This window comes from Malaclemys terrapin, chromosome 2 (assembly GCF_027887155.1).
Source record: "Malaclemys terrapin pileata isolate rMalTer1 chromosome 2, rMalTer1.hap1, whole genome shotgun sequence".
NCBI lineage: Eukaryota > Metazoa > Chordata > Testudines > Emydidae > Malaclemys > Malaclemys terrapin.
In genome coordinates, this window is record NC_071506.1 from 178855475 (window position 1) to 178868627 (window position 13153).

The 13153-nt window shown below is 39.6% G+C and overlaps 1 protein-coding gene across 3 annotated transcripts in view; it reads left to right on the forward strand.

Annotated features, from left to right (window-relative positions):
• GALNT1 (polypeptide N-acetylgalactosaminyltransferase 1) overlaps positions 1–13153 on the forward strand; it is a 211919-nt gene that overhangs the window by 60617 nt on the left and 138149 nt on the right. For all 3 annotated transcript variants that reach the window (XM_054018826.1, XM_054018828.1, XM_054018827.1), the window contains one exon: positions 12747–12976. In XM_054018826.1, coding sequence (XP_053874801.1) covers positions 12838–12976 — 139 coding nt within the window. In that variant the 5' untranslated portion in view covers positions 12747–12837. The remainder of the gene's footprint in view (positions 1–12746; positions 12977–13153) is intronic.

The following is a 13153-nucleotide window of genomic DNA, read 5'->3' on the forward strand; positions in this document are numbered from 1 at the left end:
CTAGAGAAAGAGATCCACTAACCCAGTGGTTCTCAACTAGGAGCATGTGTACGCCTGAGAGAGCTCGGATGTCTTCCAGGGGGTACATCAACTCATCTTTATGTAGCCTGTTGTAAAACTAGGCAAATATCTAAAGCACTAGCAAAGTCAGTACAAACTAAAATTTCATACACACACTAACATGTTTATACTGCTCTATATACTATACACTGAAATGTAAGTACACTGTTTATAAGATAAATCAATTGGAATACAATTATATGGTAAAAATGAGAAGATGCGCAATTTTTCAGTAATAGTGTGCTGTGACACTTTTTTGTATTTTTGTCTGATTTTGTAAGCAAGTAGTTTTTAAGTGAGGTGAAACTTGGGGGTACGCAAGACACATCAGACTCTGAAAGGTGTACTGTAGTTTGGAAAGGTGGAGAGCCCCTGCTCTAACCCATCTGATGTGGCTCCTCAACAGTCATCATTGAAGTGCCAGTTTTGACGTGACAGTCCAGGGTTCATATTACCACCCCTCATTAGCCTACTAGCTTCAGTGTTTTGCCCTCATTCCCCCATTTGGAAACACTCTCCCACTTTCAATGTGAATAGGAGCACCTCATCTCAGACAAGTGGTGCTGGAAGTAACGCAATTGGGCTATACCATCCACTTTACTTCCCTCTCTCCTCATTTCCCTTCACGGTCCTCCTTCAGGGACCCTTTTCACATGCCCCTGATTAGGCAGGAAGTACTCCTGCTTGAGACCTGAATTTGATTCGCAAAAGCCTCACAAAGCCCACATTTGAACCTAGTGGCTACCTGCTCCTTATTTAATTTATCAAGGAAAACAACCTTCCTAGTGGTGATTACCTCAGCCTGCAGAGTCAGAGAGATTGGGGCTTTAATAGTAAACCCTCCTTTCCTGACATTTCCCAAGGATAAGGGAAGGGTTGGGGTCTTAAATTTGCCATCTTGGCACCATTGAATCTGCCAACTGATAATTCCTTTTTTAGATACATGAAATCCAGTGTGTGCTATCAAACAGATCTATTACTATCAACTTATCCGCAATGGGTTCCTAGTGCTAAAAATAATTTAACTGATAGTATGGACCTGGCAAAACTATTTCAGCAGAGCTGCAGGAAGCAAATTTTATCCTCAAGTTACCAACATTTATGAGTAGGCTTGGAAGGATTAAATTTCACCAAATACGCAGAAATAAAAAAAAAATGTTGTCGGCAGTCATAATTTACAGATAGGCCTAGTAAGAAAAAAGCTGTTGGAGAACTTCAATAGTTTAGTGATATTTACTTGTGATGACAATTTGTGTCCTAATGGTTATAAAGCTCCAACTTTTTGGATCAGTCTCTAATGACATTAAAACAGTTCCTACAACTGTGAAAATTTAAATTGAGAACCTTAAAAATGCATAGAAATAAACATTGATATTATCTATTGAAATTATTTTTAAAAAATGAATTCTCCCATGCCCAATTAGCAGCAGCAGCAGATCTATTTGCTGGTCTAGATAAGCTCAAGAATGGAGTTTTGGGGCAGCAGCTGAGTTAAAATGGCTTATCTCCAAGAGGTATGGCCATATTAACTATTTGTGTTTGTTTTGTTTTTATATGTGATCAAAACAAACTGATGGTATTTGTACATTAGTCTAATAAAGATTTACACATCTCTAGTGGACACTACCTCACTACTAATTGGACTGGACAAAAACTCCATATCATAGAGGCCAAGAAGCATCCATCGGATGGCATTAAATTAAGCACTCCTGGTATGATTTGGATTTGATTCATAGCTGTTTAAGGCCAGAAGGAATAACAGTTAATCTAGTCTGACCTCCTGCATAATACAGGCCAGAGAATCTCACTTTGTAATTTACTCCTGGGTGAATTCTGTGCCGCCGGGAGGGAATTGGGTGCGCTGCTGCGTGGGGCGGGGGGATTGCCACATAGGGGCGGGGTTCCGATCCCAGAAACAGTGGTGTGAAGTCGCACCTGTGCAGTGTGGCTCTGCATGCTGGAAGACTGTGCTCATCAAGGGAATTGTGAATCGGGGCTGGAAGTGGCCCACGTGCCGTAGTTTGTACACCCCGGTCTAGTAAGTTTCTTAAGGAGTACAAAAATTACGTGGTTTCTATAATGACAAACCTAAACCAGATCACATATTCTAAGATGACAGCATTGCTTTAAACCATTTTCTTTAATGCTAGTTCATAACATGTTTTCAGTTAGAACTCAAAGGAATTTTGGCTTCAGATCAGCATTGTATCTGCTTAAATACAGCATATAGCTGTTTAAGATCATTAACAGCATTGTAATCCTTTGTAAATTAAATAAACTTGTATGTTGAAGATTACTAATGTAGTCCAAGATGAAGTTGGTCCCCAATTAAAAAGGACAGCATGGTTGTGATATGAAGGGAAGATGACTTATTATTTATTATTTTTTGTTCTCAATTATATAGGCGTGAGAAGCTGGAATGTAACTTTTAACTTGCTGTGATACATTTACCGAAGGAACAAATAGGAGCGGAAATGAAATAGTATAGTATGAGCAGTAATTTAAAGCTGACCTTTTTCTGTAATATCAAATGGCTCATGACAAAATCGTCAAAATATGATTTTTCTGACCTTCAAATGTTACATGCGTGAGGTTATACATTTTTTCCTTTTCAGTTTCCATTCTAAATTAGCTTTTATGGAGCTATCAAGATTGTGGCTTAAAGACAGGCATTTGATATTTGACCTTTTTGATAAAGTCCTCCTACAAAAGTGTTTTTTTTAATGGAAGCTGGATGTTCCTTTGGTTGTTTAGTGCTTTCAGCAGTTGAAGTGTAGTCCAGTACTAAGAACAAAGAGGGCTTCCTACTCTTCATGTGTCTAGTCCCTTATTCACTTTGCAGCAGTACTGCAAAAAGCCTTTTGAGCTTATTGGATGTAGTTTTCTGAGTCAAGATCTAGTTTTACAGAGATCCTCAGTTTGTTCTTCATCCGCTGCTGAGCATGGCTATATATTCCAAAGACTAGATCATTAAGCAGACACAGAAGTGCTCCAGTTAGAGAGACTGCCCCAAACATGCTAGTAGGGGCTATAGCTACAACACACAGTTTCTATTGAACTATGCCGTTTTCCTTTCTGATTGCTCATTTTAGGATTCAGCCAGATGTTGTCTCACTAAGGGCAGCTCCGATGTCAACTCATTTCTTGAAACCTTATTTGATTTAGCCAGCCTCTTTGATGTGGTTGAGAAACCAAGATCCCAGCCTTCATCCAGGAACACTAGGGCTCTGGGGTCTTTTATACTTCCTTTGATAGCTCAAGGCTTTAGTCTAAGACCAGACTGTGAAGTCTGAGGTCCCACAGGAATATACATAGATTCCAAGAGAGACCTAAGATCTGTTGAATTAGCACTGGTTTTCTTTCTGTTCAATCAATCCTGTGACAGTCATAGGTTTTCTACCAGATCACTCCTGCAGTGCCCTAGACCAGAGGAATAATAAAGGAAAAAGCTCTTACAGAGCTCCAATCAGCATCATTTTCAGAGGAATCTGTCAGTGTGTTCACCCAATTCATAAGTGGAGGAGGGTGCATTTTCGTGATGAGCCTAGGACTAGTCTGATTGTAGTCATCTTTCCGTATAGAATGAAGCTGACAAATAGATGGGGTCTTACTATTCCTTAACTTACCAGCTTCCTCCAGCCCACGAACATCTTAAGGTGAAGTGTGAGAAATTAAAAATGATCTTTCTAATGCCAGAATATCTGGAGACTAGTTTTCAACGTTCTCCATCTGAAGTTCACTTTTATTATTTTACATACATCCGTTGCCTCATTTCTCTTCTCAGCTGAACTGTTGTCTCAATCTTCTCAGGATCTCCATATGGAAGTTTTTCCATGTCTATAGTCATTTTTGTTGTGCGTCTGAACCCCCTTTAGTTTTGCTACATCTAGTCTCCAGTAGACATTTTTTTTTCAATTGCCAGATGTGACCATGAGGAGCAAGCTATTCTGTGAAGTGAACCAATTTTCTTCAAATTAAGCTTGTTTTGAGGATTTCATTGAAACTTGGTCTAAGATTTGTCTTGATTTTTGAGCTAGACTCTGAACTTACTACGTCTTAAGGTGTAAAAAAATTGTACTGTATTTCCAAATTTAATATTCTAACAATGCTGTATTGTAAGGCATATGCACTCGGTTGAGATTCTGCCACCCCTCTTTAGAACTTCATTATTTCTAAGGGCTGGTCTACACTGGGGGGGGAGGGTTGAAATAAGATACGTTGACTTCAGCTATGCTATTCCCGTAGCTGAAGTTGCGTATCTTATTTCGACTTGCCTCCCGTCCTCACGGCGCGGGATCGATGACCGCGGCTCCTCCGTCGACTCCGCTACTGCCGCTTGCCTTGGTTGAGTTCCAGAGTTGACGGGAGCGTGTTTGGGGATTGATATATCGCGTCTAGATGAGACTCAATAGATCGATCCCAGATAGATCGATCACTACCCGCTGATCCGGCGGGTAGTCTGGACGTATCCTAAGGTTATTTTGGTGCCCAGATATTATGGTGATATAGGTACCCTTTGGAAATATGTATTTTATACACATACACAAGGAACTGAGGCAGAGGGACTATGTAATGTTGGGAAAGTCACCGAAGAGGTCTGCAGTAGAGCAGAAAATTGAATTTGGGTCCCCCAAGTCCCAGGCAAGCACCCTAACCATTGGGACATCCTACCTGTCTGAATTCTCAGATTTGCTAAGGAAATAAAATATTTTGTCTGCAGATGGGGAAATATTGACTTTAAAATTGCATAACTTCATTTCTTCTGCCTTGTGTCCTTCCCACCCAAGCCATTTTAATTTCTGGAAGAGTTTAGAATTACTAACGCTAGAAACCTAATGCTAATATCCTCTTGAAAATGGAATTGTACACTTTCAAAGTGATGTACAGGATTTAATCTTCATGTGTATATATCATCTCTATATAAATGTCTACCCTAAATTTTTAAAAAAGGGGACCAAAAAGGCCACCATGGCTTACAAGAGTACAAGATGTGGTTAGAGGTAAAAGGGCATCCTTTAAAAATTGAAGTCAGATCCCACTGAAGAAAATAGAAAGCAGAATAAAACTCCAGTAAGTCAAATGTAAAAGTATAATGAGGTAGGCCAAAAAAGAATGTGAAGAACTGCTAGTCAAAGACTCCAAAACTAACAGCAAAATTTTTTGAAGTACAACAGAAGCACGAAGTCTGCCACACAATCAGTGGGTTGCTGTGTGATTGAGGTGTTAAAGGAGCATCCCAGGAAGACAAGGCTGTTGTGAAGAAGCTAACTGAATTCTTTGCACAGGTCTTCACTGCAGAGGATGTGAAGGAGATTTCACACGTGAGCCATTCTTTTTTAGGTTATAAATCTGAGAAACTGCCCCAGATTGAGGTGTGAATAGAGGTGGTTTTGGAACAAATTGATAAATAAAACCGTGCTAAGTCACCAGGATCAAATGATATTCCCCATGAGAGTTCTGAAGGTCCTCAAATATGAAATTGCAGAAGTACTAATTGTGGTATGTATTTGTCACTTTAATCACCCTGTACCAGATGGCTGGAGGATAGCTAAAGTAAGTCTGATTTTAAAAAAAAAAAAGCTCCAGAGGTGGTGATGGCAGTTATAGGCAACTTCAGTACCAACCAATTGGCCTGGAAGAAAAGAATTATCAGATAAATAGCTGAACATGATATGCTGGGGAAGACTCAGCATGGCTTTAGTAAAGGGAAATCATGACTCACTAATCTATTAGAATTTGACAAGTATGTGGACATCGGTGATCCAGTGTATACAGTGCACTTGGACTTTCAGAAAGCTTTTGACAAGATCCTACACCAAAGGTTTTTAAGCCCATTAAGCAGTCATGAGATAATAGGGAGGGTCCTCTTTTGCGTCAATAACTCGTTAAGATAGGAAACAGTATGAATAAATGTCAGTGGAGAGAGGTAAATAGCAGTGTTCCCCAAGTCTCTGTACTGGGGGTAGTTCTGTTGAACGTGTTCATAAATGATCTGAAAAAAGGGGTAAACATTGAGGTGGCAAACCTTGCAGATACAAAGTTCTGCGAAATAGTTCAGGCCAAAGCAAATTGTGAAGTTACAAAGGGTTCTCGCAAGACTGAGTGACAAAATGGCAGACTGGGACTATTCAGTTTAGAAAAGAGACGACTAAAGGGCAATATAGTAATCATGGATGGTGTGGAGAAGGGGTAAATAACACTTACATATTCACTCTTTCACATAACACAAATACCAGGGGTATAGGCAGCTGATTTAAAACAAACATAAGGAAGTATTTCTACACACAGCACACTGTCAACCTGTGCAACTCATTGCCAGGGGATGTTTTGAAGGCAAAAATATAAGTGGGTTCAAAAAAGAATTGGATAAATCGTGACTGGTGTGGAGAAAGTAAATAAGGAAGTGTTATTTACTCCTTCTCATAACATAAGAACTAGGGGTCACCAAATGAAATTAATAAGCAGTAGGTTTAAAACAAAAGGAAGTATTTTTTTTCACACCATGCACAGTCAACCTGTGGAACTCTTTGCCAGAGGATGTTGAGAAGACCATGATTATAATAGGGTTAATAAAATAACTAGATAAGTTCCTGGAGGATAGGTCCATTAATGGCTATTAGCCAGGTTGGGCAGGGATGGTGTCCCTAGCCTCTGTTTGCCGGAAGCTGGGAATGGGCGACGGGATGGATCACTTGATGATTACCTGTTCTGTTCATTCCCTCTGGGGCATCTGGCATTGGCCACAGTTGGAAGACAGGATACTGGGTTAGATGGACCTTTGGTCTGACCCAGTATGGCCATTCTTATGGAGAATAGGTCCACCAATGGCTATTAGCCAAGATGGTCAGGGCGCAACCTCATGCTGTGGGTGTCCCAAAACCTCTGACTGCCAGAAGCTGGAACTGAACAACAGGGAATGGATCACTTGATAATTGCCCTGTTCTGTTCATTCCCTCTGAAGCTTCTGTTGGAAGATACACTACTGGGCTAGATGGACCATTGGTCTGACCCAATGTGGCCATTCTTATGTTCTTAACATATGTGAAATTCGTGATGCAGTTTACGGATGGGGTAGGAGAAGCAGTCGAAGGTTGGGAGTGCTAGCAAGATGCTAATTGTCCCCGGAGTAGTGACTACAAACATAAAGCTATGAAGATCTCATTACCTGAGTGATTTAATTTAAATGTAAAATTTGAGTCTGTCAGGACAGATACTTTGATAGATCTGTATTTATGCCTCCTGGAGTTGTAAAGTGTTCCTGGAACAGGTTTGATCTGGTCAGTCTTAGGACAACAGCACTGAATTGGTTAATGCCTGGTTCACGTAGGAAATATCTTTGCAATCATACCGGCTAGAAATATAATTAATTAAAAAAATGCAGGATTAAAAAACCTGCAAGACTGCTTTGGATGTTGCAAAAGTCGTGGAAGCTGAGGGTGAGACTGTATGACATAAGCGTTACTCATAACTCTAAAAACTTAATACCTTTTTCTAGAAGAGAACTGAGTTGCTCCACCTTTCCATGGTATAGAATTTGGTCAATAATGTGGAAGAAAGACAGTGTTCCATAATAAGTTCTCTAAAGAAAACTGAGGTTTAGTGTTTGAGCTCTCTTTATTTCTGTGGTTTTCTGTTTCTAACTGGTTGTAATTGCTAATTCATCCCCCTTGAAAGATGATTCAGGAAGAGATTGCATATATAGCAACAATGCATATGGTGAAGAGACTTCTTCCGGAGCAGGAAGCAGAGGAAGTTGCCCAGGAAGGAAACTGCATGTGGTTGAAGAGTTTCCTAGTAAAATCTTAACGTATATTAATATGATGATAGAGAAGGAGCACTTAGCCAAAGTTCTGTACAGTTTTGTTACCCAGCATAAACCCTGTAGCATGTTGCTGGAAGTAATTGACAGAAGCCAGTTTGCATTATTTGTGTTCTTGTTTTTGAAAATAATTTAATTAGGGAAGCCAAAGCTTGTTTTTGTGTTTAAATATTTTTTGACAATTGTATAAAAGTTTCCAGTATGGCAATTTACAGTGGTCTCTGTAGAATTTATTCTTAATTTGAATTAAGTGGAGCATAATAGAATTTAAAGGGTTCATTTCTAAAACTTTAATTTGTTGAAAAGTGGGTAAATATTTGCCCAGTAATCAAATTGATCAAACTGGATTCAGTGATTAGGGTTCAATCTAAACTTATAAGTTAGAAGGACTCTTATTTTAAATGACAGTTTATTAGTCTACCAGATTACTCCTGTTGCTGGATCCTTCACTGCACTTGATAACTTTTATTGTAACCAATATTTACTTTGGTACACTTAGCATCAAAGTGTCTTTTTTTTTTAACTTGATATAGCTGAGTTGTTAATTAACATAATGCCCAAAGGTACATTAGGTGCTTTGAGGATATTTCAGTAATAGTGTAGCACCTAGGAGACCATTATTCTAAGCACTGTACAAAAAGAACAAAAAGATGGTCCCTGCATCTAAAAGCTTATGATCAAAGTTATAAGATGAGAGAACAGACAAACCAACAGGGAATTCCAGGCAACTGAGAGAGACTATTGGTAAACATAATAGGCAGCGAGCTCAGCTCACCAATGACCTAGCCATGGTGACATTTTTTATGAAGACACTTCTTTCTCAGGTAGAAGGGAGTCTGAAGTATAAGACAGTTCTGAAAATCCTTTTCCATTTTTTTTATACCTTGGTATACTTGCCCCCTTTTAGCTTGATCTTTGTCAAACATTCACCGGCAAGCTATTAACCATAAGCATTTTCTTGCTTTAATTTCTATTTTATATTGAGTTTTTTAATACACACGTTCTTCACTCTCTAGGCATGAAAAGCTTGTCAAAGTTGGAACATATTTTTGATTTGCAGCATCCTATTACAAAACAAACAGCTAAGACTAAATCAATTTGATATTTTTAAAAAGAAAATTAATAATTGAATGCAGCATATCAAATGTGTTCAGTACTCTTTCAGTTCTAGGTTAACACTGTGTAATATGCTGATGGTAGACTTCGGATCTTTTTTGGATCATGGAGAAAACTTGTTCCAGTGAGTGATGGAGAATATTATGGTATAAAGGCATATAAAGTGCTAAGACCCCAACTTTCATTGAAGGCAACACATGAAATTTGCTATTGAATTATTGGAGAGAATCCAGAGGTGATCAAGAATAACAAGTTTAGAAACCATGAACTATGAGAAAAGGTTGAAAGAATTCAGCATGTTTAATGTAGAGAAGAGAAGGCTAATAGGAGAGAGGAGTCCTCATCATGTCCACTGAAAGTAGTAGTAGTAATGGACTTAATGTAAATTAAGTGAGACTTAGGTTAGTTATTAGGCAAAACTTTCCAACTATAAGCATATTTAAGCCATGGAGGTTGTGGAATCCCCATCATTTGAGGGTTTTAAGAACAGGTTCTAGACAAACAGCTGCATGAGCTGTTGGAGGCCTGTATCCCTAAAAAGGGAAAAAGGTTAGTAAGCAAGAGATTTAAACCGAGCTGGATGAGCGACCGTCTCAAAGGGGCGATTAGGAAAAAACAGCCTACAAAGAGTGGAAGAGGGGAGGGATCAGTAAGGAAACTTACCTTAGTGAGGTCAGAGCATGTAGGGATAGAGTGAGAAAGGCCAAAAGCCGTGTAGAGTTGGACCTTGCAAGGGGAATTAAAAGCAATAGTAAGAGGTTTTACAGCCATATAAATAGGAAGAAAGCAAAGAAAGAAGTGGGACCGCTGAAGACTATAGCTGGAGAGGAGATTAAGGATAATCTAGGCATGGCACAATATCTAAACGAATACTTTGCATCGGTGTTCAATGAGGCCAATGAAGGGATTAGGAATATTAGCAGCGTGACAGAGGGGGATACAGGAGGGGGGATTACCGTATCCGAGGTAGAAACCAAACTTGAACACCTTAATAGGACTAAGTCGGGCGGACCGGATGATCTTCATCAGAGAACATTGAAGGAATTGGCGCGAGAAATAGCAGGCCCCTTAGCGATAATTTTTAATGAATCTGTAAACTTGGGGGTTGTTCCATTAGACTGGAGAATAGCTAATGTGGTTCCTATTTTCAAGAGAGGGAAAAAAGTGACCCGGGTAACTACAGGCCTGTTAGTTTAACATCTGTAGTGTGCAAGGTCCTGGAGAAAATTCTGAAGGAGAAAGTAGTTGAGGGCCTTGAGGTCAATGGCAATTGCGACAAATTACAACATGGTTTTACCAAAGGCAGATCGTGCCAAACCAATCTGATCTCCTTCGAGAAAGTAACGGACTTATTAGATAAGGGAAATGCGGTGGACCTAATATACCTGGATTTCAGTAAAGCGTTTGATACTATACCGCACGAGGAATTACTGGTTAAACTGGAAAAGATGGGGATTGATATGAAAATCCAGAGGTTGATAAGGAACTGGTTAATGGGGAGACTGCAGTGGGTCGTATTGAAGGGTGAACTGTCAGGTTGGAGGGAGGTCACCAGTGGAGTTCCTCAAGGTTCGGTTTTGGGACCCATTTTATTTAATCTATTTATTACTGACCTCGGAACCGATTGTAGGAGTGGGCTGATAAAGTTTGCAGATGACACAAAGCTGGGAGGTATTGCCAATTCGGAGGAGGATAGGGATATTCTGCAGGGAGACTTGAATGACCTTGTGAATTGGAGTATCAGAAATAGGATGAAATTTAATAGTGAAAAGTGTAAGGTGATGCATTTAGGAATGACTAACAATAATTTTAGTTACAAGCTGGGGACGCATCGGTTAGAAGTAACGGAGGAGGAGAAAGACCTCGGGGTCCTTGTAGACCGCAGGATGACTGAGTCGACAATGTGACGTGGCGGTGAAAAAAGCCAATGCGGTCTTGGGATGCATTAGGCGAGGTATATCTAGTAGGGATAAGGAGGTGCTGCTTCCGTTGTACAAGGCGCTGGTGAGACCTCATTTGGAGTACTGTGTGCAGTTCTGGTCTCCCATGTTTAAAAAAGATGAACTCAAACTGGAACGGGTACAGAGAAGGGCCACTAGGATGATCAGAGGAATGGAAAACCTGTCGTATGAAAGGAGACTAGAGGAGCTCGGGTTGTTTAGCCTGGCCAAACGAAGGCTGAGGGGGCATATGATTGCCCTCTTTAAATATGTCAGAGGGATAAATACCAGGGAGGGAGAGGAATTATTCCAGCTCAGTACTAATGTGGACACGAGAACGAATGGATATAAACTGGCCGTGGGGAAGTTTAGGCTTGAAATTAGACGAAGGTTTCTGACCGTCAGAGGGGTGAAATATTGGAACAGCCTTCCGAGGGAAACGGTGGGGGGCGGAGGACCTGTCTGGTTTTAAGATTAAGCTAGATAAGTTTATGGAGGGAATGGTTTAATGGGATAATATGATTTTAGTCAAAGGAACAGCGTGCCATGGCAGGTAAATAGTATAATGGCTAATGAGGGTCAGGCTGGAGAATCATGCCTACGTGCTCGGGGTTTTACTGATCGCCATATTTGGGGTCGGGAAGGAATTTTCCTCCAGGGTAGATTGGCAGAGGCCCTAGAGGTTTTTCGCCTTCCTCCGCAGCATGGGGCAGGGATCGCTAGCAGGAGGATTCTCTGCTAATTGAAGTCTCTAAGCCACAGGATTTGGGGACTTCAACAGCATAGTCAAGGGAAAGGGTAGGGACGGCTTTGTGGCCTGCATCATGCGGGAGGTCAGACTAGATGATCATAATGGTCCCTTCTGACCTTAAAGTCTATGAGTCTGAGAATCTGTCAGGGATGGTCTAGGCATATGCAATCCTGCTTCAATATGGGCTGGACAAGATGACTTCTTGAGGTCCCTTCCATTTCTATGATTCTAAATATCAAATTATAATATGAAAATCCTGCCTTTTACATCTGGGTGGTATGTGATGTTTAGTTACTATATGTAGAATAGTAAGCTATAGTCACTTTGAAACTTTGGAAATGAAATCCAAAATTGGGCCAAATTCCTATAGCAAACAGTTTCCTAAAAATTGAAGTCTGTTTCAGAAACAGCAAAGTGGAACAAACTTGTTTATTTCTCAACCACGTTACAAATTAAATAAAACTGTTGCTTGCCATACTACAGCAGTCTTAGACATAAATATTGGCATTTTCAAAACTTTACCAGTAAAGACTGGAGCAAAGGTGATCTTCATTTTCTTGTTTATCACCAAGCTAATTCTAGTATTTAATCTAGTATTCTCTGTGTACTGTTAATAATTCCCCTCTAGCCAAATGTATTTCAGTCCAAGGAAAATTAGAAAAGACTGTTTGTTGTGATCAGACCTTTCATTATGCTGGCTATCCTAAATTTCCAAAGGGTAAACAATATATTAAGTCCAAATCCAAAGAGTGGATTTTAATTTTAATATAGTTCCATATTTTCTTCTGCATTGAGTAGACAACTTGGCATTTTGACTATTGGCATTGGCATTTTGGAGGCATGAGTGTTAACACATCAACTGACTTAGTTGCCTCAGTTGTGTCTACTCTCTTCACTTGTAGAGTGCCTAGAGCTTTTCTTAACTTTTGCATGTGGACCATTGTGATAACTAATTTGCATTTCAAATTTGTTATCCTAAAATGTAAGTAAAATTGCCTCTTTAAATGTTACTTCTCATTTTGGATTTTTTTGTAATGTCTGTTCTTTGTTTTCTTTTCAGATACAGAACATGGTCTCGGAAACTGGATTAAAGCAATCTTGTTGATATTTTTATTTATACTTTTTTATTTTTGTATTTGACTTAAAGTGCCATGAGAAAATTTGCATATTGCAAGGTGGTCCTTGCCACCTCACTGGTTTGGGTCCTTTTGGATATGTTTCTATTGCTGTACTTCAGTGAATGCAACAAATGTGATGAGAAAAAAGAGCGAGGCCTACCTGCTGGAGACGGTGAGTAGATGTTTATAAATTACAACTTTTGTTTAAATAAGTATCAGTGAAAACTTGCCCTTTGATAATTCCCAACAGGATGAGTACGGCTTCATCTTGTATGTATCACAAATATTTTCAGAGTCTTTAAAAAAAAAAAAAAAAAAGAAGAAAAATCCTGGAGGTGTTGTGTAGGCT